At 34.3% G+C, this 7584-nt stretch overlaps 2 protein-coding genes across 2 annotated transcripts; one reads left to right on the top strand and one right to left on the bottom strand.

Annotated features, from left to right (window-relative positions):
• Window positions 1–266: 266 nt before the first annotated feature.
• LOC129874114 (uncharacterized) lies at window positions 267–1516 on the top strand. Its single transcript, XM_055949343.1, has one exon. The coding sequence runs from the start codon at window positions 323–325 to the stop codon at window positions 1220–1222; it is 900 nt and encodes a 299-aa protein (XP_055805318.1). The 5' UTR covers window positions 267–322; the 3' UTR covers window positions 1223–1516.
• Window positions 1517–2023: 507 nt separating this feature from the next.
• LOC129874534 (protein GET1-like) lies at window positions 2024–6561 on the bottom strand. Its single transcript, XM_055949829.1, has 7 exons — window positions 6276–6561; window positions 5915–5994; window positions 5299–5369; window positions 3019–3089; window positions 2860–2941; window positions 2554–2603; window positions 2024–2319 (listed from the first exon to the last, which is right to left on the bottom strand). The coding sequence occupies exons 1-7, from the start codon at window positions 6381–6383 to the stop codon at window positions 2248–2250; spliced, it is 534 nt and encodes a 177-aa protein (XP_055805804.1). The 5' UTR covers window positions 6384–6561; the 3' UTR covers window positions 2024–2247.
• Window positions 6562–7584: the final 1023 nt, after the last annotated feature.

The following is a 7584-nucleotide window of genomic DNA, read 5'->3' as shown; positions in this document are numbered from 1 at the left end:
TCAATTTTTAAACATTATTAATTGAATAATAATTTTGCATGTATGAGTGTAGAGTGTTAGATATAGGTTTATTTGAATTGAGCTCAAATCTTGAATGCTCTAATTTCTTAGAAAACGAGGAGCATTATATTACATTATGGTAATTGATAAAAAAATTGAAAAAATAATAATTATCGTATTAGGTAACTAAGGAAAAAAAACAGTTACTATTTTATTTCTACTGGGTATTGAACCTGAAAAAACTTCACAGTATACGCGTATTCTATTTTTTTACCATCATCTATAAATAGGGAAAAAGGGGGAGAGAGGATTCATAGTTACAATGGAGAAGAGGAGGAAGGGCGAGACGTTAAGTTACAGGAAGAAAAAAGAAACCATAAAGAAAAAGACTAGGGAGCTTTCAATCCTCTGTGACATTAAAGCTTGTGCCATTCTTCTCGGTCCTAATGGAGAAGTCGATACATGGCCTGAAAATCCCTCAGACTTCAACCCCATTATTCAATCCTACAAGAGAAAAGAAAAGATTGAAGACGCAATTGATGATGGGTTCTTGAAGAAAAAGTCAAAAAAGAATAATGCTCTGTTTTCCGATGATCAGTGGCTTAATGACATGATGTCTAGAGAGTCGAAACAGAGTTTGTTGGTGAAATTGAATTCGAAATTAGAGGCTGTGGAGAAAAGGATTGAGTTCTTGAAGATGGTGAATTGTGGGAATGGAGGATCAACTTCAAGTAGAAAAGAAATTGTACTTGCTGATCAAGGGAGTAGTAATGTTGAAATCAGTGTTGATCAACTGACAACTTCAAGAGGAGAACAAGTTGCTGGGGCTAATCAAGAAACCTATGATTTTGATTTTGATGAATTCTGGGGGAGTGGTACTGTTGGTGATCAACTTGAAAACACTACTGCTTACAATCAAGAAACAGAAATTGCTATGGCGGCTGAGTTCAATGGTGATCAATTGAGAGATTGTTCTCAGGGCCAAGAAGTTGGTTTTTTGGGGATAATGCCTAATGAGATGAACAACGTGTGGGAGACACTAAACAATTTGGACAATCTGCAGAATTTTGGATTTGATGATGATCTTTGGCCAAGTATCACTGGTTCTGAATTTGATCTATTGCCACAAGAGGCTACAGGTTTTGGTACATTGTTGGATCAGCTTGATTCCTTCATGCCTCTCCAACCTAATTATGATTATTCCATCCCCTTTTTTCACTGATACTTTCTAGGTTTTCTGCTAACTATACGCCCCCTTCCAAACCCCGCAAGGTATTTAGAAATTATTTTTGGGAGAAATGGATTTTGCTATGTATTTGTTTTTGGGTTGAGTTGGGTTGCGGAAGAGGAGAGGGGTGGGGGACATGTACATGTAGACATGAGTTGTTTTTTTTGGAGTAAATTAGCTGCAATTTTTGGGTACACATACGTGATGTTACGACTTCTTTTAATTTGTTCCATCTAGATTAACTTTTTTCATTTATTGAAGATGATTCCAGTCATTTGACTAAGCAAATTTGGTTTGTTCCCTTTCCTCTGTTTGCATTTTCTATTGTTTGAGAACTGGGAAAATAACTCCATTAAACAAGACCAATATCCACAATAAAACTAAACAAGAGAAGTGACACTGGAAACCAAAATTGCTAGCAAACATGGCATTGACAGCTTTTATACCTGAGATCTAAAAACTTAATCTCGTCATACACGAAACAAAAACTTACTTGTAAGATCCCAAGCAACTAAGATCAAGAGGGCACCAGAGAGTGTTGTACCTCGGTAAGCATTGCCAAAAACAAAAGCAGTCAATGGCAATATGTACATTGCACTAGCCACAGAATGTAACAAATCCTAGCTACACACTAAATCCCGACTGCGGGCTGGACTTATACTGCAGGAAAAGGCAAATTTTGCAACCAATTTGAGACAGGTGTGGTTCAAATCTTCTTTTGTATACAGAATGTATAAACTCACGGATCCACTTCATTCACTCCAAAAGATGGTATTAAATTTATACCTCAAAAAATTCAAGAAGACAAACTGCATTTGCTTTTCAAAACCAAAATAAGCCGTATAGAAGCGCTCATTCAAGAATGACGCCCAACTCATTAGATTTGTTCCTACTTACAGAAAAAGAAAGGGTACTCCTTACAGAGGTATAACACATTCAATTTACAAATATTCAGTAATAAAATAGATATCAAAAGGAAAGTTAAAAAAAATAAAATGGTCCACTTCTACTTTCTCCTCCTACTTCAATATTCTTCGACTGATAGATTTGCCAACTCTAGTAGACAGTATCAACCATGGAATAATCCCCACCTGCAAGTGCATTAAACAAACTATTAAAATGTCATTCAACCAAAAGACGAGCAACTTTGGTGTCTTAGGGAAAATGCAGGCGCTGCTGCTTTGATGTGACATGTTGCACAAGTGCTGGCTCTACCTTTAGAGGCTCAGACCTACCCTCCCCCTTACAGGACTGCTCTATTTAAAGTCACTATTTCCCCTAAAAGAATAAATTACAGTAGAGAAACAATTGCGACTAATCATTACCATAACATTTTCATTGGCAGGACCTCCACCTCGCCAAGACAACATCTTGCCTGCAGAAGTGGAAGAACAACAGATCAGTATGACACAGGTAGATAAACAAAATATCATGGAAATATGAACTATCATGGAAATATGAACAAAAAATCCCCCTAAAATCCAGTGAAAGCAATAAATCATAAATCACAATGAAAGACAAGCAAAGGAAATTGGTAAATGGGTAAACAATATTTTTAAGCATACATCATGGTCACAAAATGTAATGTAGGTACAGCTACAGCTCAATAATCAAGGAATCTGAAACATTACCAAAAGGCTGTACGAGCTGCTTAGATATGGCAGCCACAGGAATACGCCAAAACCAGATAATCAACAAGAAGTACGTCAAGACCTGCGTGATAGGGATAAATAAGAATCTTACAGCTTAAACGAAGCTTGTAAAAATCACTAAATGGTTCCTATGCATACCTGCAAAACAGTTAGGCCTTTTGTGTATGAATCATGTGACAATTTCGCCTCTTTGTTGTGAATTTCTTGATCTGCATCAGAGGATGAAAACTAATTAAATTTATTGATAAACTTCATCCAAATAGCATATGCTATAAAGAGAACAGCAACAACAACAAGTACTATGCCTCAATCCCCAGCTGGTTGAGGATAGTATGATTTATCCTCACTACCAATGTCACTTCATTTTGACCCGTTTCATTCCAATTCAAATACGTTCAGTTTTCTAAACACTAAAAATTCTCTACGTTTTCCACTGACACACAATTTCTAACAAGATTTTAAGTGCTTCTGGCAAATATTGTATAAGCATACGAACATACTTAAGCCTCAATACCAACTAGCTTGTATGTGCTATACAGACTAATGTGTAATTTAGAAGTAAATCACAAAATGATGAGAAAGAAATATCAACATAAAGGAGAGCACAAGATAGGGAGGTGATATACTTTGGAGCATAGCTCGTCGCATTACCAACCTAGAAAGCCACCTTCAAGTTTGCAAGGTAGTCTGTTACATAAATTTCCTCAAATTGGCAAATCTACTTTAGTGATGTAACTCCATGATTTACCCATCCTAACTACCAAAAATTTACTTGCTTGTAGATCTCAAGACCACTAATACTACTATCTCAGCTTTACCTTTCTCAAAAAACAAAAAAATCACTATCTCAGCATTCCCATCTCTAATTCACTTCCTTGTTGAAGTTCAACACAAGACATCTCTCTATAGTCTTTTTTTAATTTATTTTCAAATGAAGGAAGTGTAGTTTTTTAATTTCAGTAATAAATTGTGGATTTTTTTCTCCTTCGGGTCAATCCCTTTGGTAGCTTCTGTTTTACAGCTTCCAATATGAAGGATCGCAAATTGACAGACACTTTTTCTCCTACAAGATTCAGAATCCAAAACACAACTCCTTTCCAAGAAAGTCATCCAAATAATTTACTTCTCTGAAGGAACTATTTATGCTAAACTTGATGTTTGATCAAAGTATCCAGAAAATTTGTGCTCATTAACAAGGAAGAGTCAGCATATTAATCTGTATTTTGTATGTTTTTCTGCTTGAAGATATATGGTTACTTGAACGGACACTAATTTGCAAAAGACAAGTACTAACCACAACTTCTCATCAGTCCAACTATAAGGAGGAGACAGACTTGGTTTATATAGTCCAGCTTCTGGAAGAAAACTTCAACTATCAGAATATTGTAGAAATTTTCTGTTAAGGTAACTTTAAAGTTAAAACCGTAAACGGTTTAAGTTCCTCATCGTAGGCAAGTGCATTTGATCCGTGAGTACTCCAACATTCACAGGCTCGAAACACACTAGTCATTTGAAAGGAGTACAGCCACAGAGACACTTGTCGCTGAAATCTCCACAAAATATCAAGTAATTTTCTATCTATATGCAAGCTAAATGCCTTCATGTGCAAGAAGAGATTAGGACAGGGAAATACTAAGAAGAATTCATGTTCAGGTGAAAGAGTTAGAATGTGCACCTTGTTCCTTTACAATTAACACCTCAAAAAGCAAACGTTTTACTCTCACATTCAACTCAATCCAGGCATTTCAATAGTCAAAGTACTAAAGACGATTTGAAAAATTCAGCACAAGTACATTGGCACAGTCTAATGTGCTTCCAACTACTTCCATGTCCTCATTCATCTCATGGTTCTCTAGTGATGGTAATCTGAGTACACTGGAGAAAATTCACATTCATTTTGGAATTCCATCGCAGAATGCTTGTTCTATGCTTTGTAATGCTATTGATAAAAAATCACCAGCTCTCTCAAAGTGATTCATTACATCATAAATGTAATTTGTGGGATGGGGAACAATGAATGTATCTCTTGTCTGTATTAGAGGCAGTATAAATCTGGGAAAATCTGCTGAAATTGGCCATATAATTCATGGAAGAAGAGCCACTATATCAAGTGGGTCAAGAAATTGTCCCTGGCAGCAAGTTAGTGGAGAAAAGACAGAAGACAAGTCCAAGATTCCTTCCAAAAGTTACTATATCAAGCCATGGCATCACAGCCATGTTCCTATTAAAATAGTCATCAAAGCCTGCAAACCTCTAAATCATTTTGAGTTGAGGTTCAAAAGAGAAGGTGAAAGAAGGGCCGCAATAATCTATTGCGCTATGATCCATAAGGCCATCAACTATCGTGTTAGTCGATTCCAGATATGGTTTATGAATACAGCAGGAACTATCCTAAAAAAGATAGAATATAAGCCATACTTTTAGCGAGTTCCTTCTCCTTGGCAGTAGCTAACCTCCTCAGTTTTGCAGCTTGTGCAAATGTTGAAGGCCTGAAATATATGTTAAGGCATAATCATTTTTTCCATATCATAGAACTTCCCTAATGATAAGATTAGTTTTATTTATTATATGAAAAGAGAAAACTATTGTGCGTCCTCTTGAAGACTCCACTTCCTATTTTAATTACATGTTATTAACTTACCAACAAGTACTTATCTATTAAGTATAACTACAGTAAGTAACTCTACAAACAAGGATAGTTTGAAAAATCACCACAAAGAAATCAAAACAAAATCTTGCTCAGGATACTTTGAGGTACAAATAAAAGATAATAGTGATGACCAAAACTGGGACGGACCGTGGAAATTCAGGATTCAAATCCTAGTAAAGACAAAAACGGCTAGGTGACCTTTTTCATGTGTCTAAACCTTGGTAGACAAAGTTGCCCATGTACTTGTGCTAGTGGGAGACGAAATAGCAGGTACCTAGTCGATTAATTGGAGGTGTGAGCACAAGCTGACCTAAACAACATCATGCATCATTGTCAAAAAATTAACCGATAAATAATAGAGAAAAAAATGTGAAGCTCACTTACTGTGACAAGGCACTTGCCTCCTTTAGCAGCTGTTTGATTTCTGCCCGCAACTGCATATCTTCGGAACTTGTGGAACCTTTCTGAAAAAATTAACATATCATATCATAGACACAAAATCAAAATTAATGGCAAAATAAGCTAGTATTTAATAACAAATCAAGATATCCATGACTGAATAGAACAAAGCGAATTGGCTCAAGCCTCCACATTGAATTAATCAACTATTGAAACAGCAATGGATGTTTAAAAACAACTATTTCGCCAAATCAAAACTAATATTAAAACATCTATGAAATTCATATCGAATCAATGGGGAATTAACATAACCGAAAATAAACATCGGAAATGATGAGAAGATAACCTTTTTATTGATTTCGAAATAGCGAGAAAGGAACTGCAAAGCTAAGACTATAATGAATATCATCGGTGCGGCTACCGGTTTCTCTAACTCCGCCGTTGATTCTCCCATTCTCGTCTCAACTGATTTCCGTTCGAAACGATCTTTTCTGCTTATCTGCTTTGGATTTGGATCTCCCGATCTGTATGACCGTCCGTATTGGACTCTCCAGCTATCTTTCTCGTCTCTTAATTCTCCTTTTCTTTTTTGAAAAAAAAAAATGATCACAATATTTGAAACTAAAGTAAGTAATTATATTCCTCATTTGTTTTTTTATAACAAAAACACACCTCACTATTTATTAAACTAGATTCAATAGCCCGTGCAATCACGGACGCAATATATATTACTCTATTTATTTTAATTTATGTGGCAAAAGTCAATTGAATTTTTAATATATTTTAAAAATATTTAAAGTGGTTTGTTATTGTGATTTATAGTACTTTTAATTAACGTAATTTTCAAATTATATATGTTATTCCCTCTGCCCTAATTTATGTGGCACATGTAAAATTTCGAGAGTTAACCATATTTTAATATAATTTTAAATATTATAAGTTGTGATTTATAGTACTCGTAACGTAATTTTCAAATAATATGTGTTAGTCCCTCTATCCTAATTTAGTTGGCATATGTGAAATTTTAGGAGTTAATCAAATTTTTAATATATATTTCAATTATTTTAAGTTGTTAGTTATTATGATTTATAATACTCTTAACATAATTTTAAATAACATATGTTACTTTCTTTGTTCCAATTTATGCGATATATGTAAAATTTCGAGAGTTAATTAAATTTTAAATATTTTAAATTGTGAATTATTATAATTTATAATATTATTTTTAAAGTGATTTTTAGATAAATAAATTTCAAGATACCATGTCTATCAGTGGGAAAAGGCAAAAAAAAAAACAGCAAACCACGTGGAAGGACCTTAGATCAGCCACAATTTTTCCTAGAGAATGGAAATTACAAAGTTGCCCTCATTTGTGCCGAGTAGGCATGTTGACCTCTTGCCTGGTTCAACTACTTCTACTCCGGCTTGTTTAGATGGTGGTTTTTCGAAGTATAGTATAATATAATTATCAAAAAAATTATATTTGTTTTGATTAATTTTTAATTATATGGTATGATATAATTTAGTTTTATGAATTTGTAATCATTAAAATTCTCATTTTTTGAAATCACTAATTTGGTGATATTCCATTATTTTATTTTTTATTTTTTTATTATTATACCCTTACTTAATTTAAGTAATTCTAATTTATCGTT

This window comes from Solanum dulcamara, chromosome 11, assembly GCF_947179165.1.
Source record: "Solanum dulcamara chromosome 11, daSolDulc1.2, whole genome shotgun sequence".
NCBI classification, from domain to species: domain Eukaryota; kingdom Viridiplantae; phylum Streptophyta; class Magnoliopsida; order Solanales; family Solanaceae; genus Solanum; species Solanum dulcamara.
Note: the sequence above shows the minus strand (reverse complement) of the source record. Positions and strands in the feature narration are given on the sequence as shown.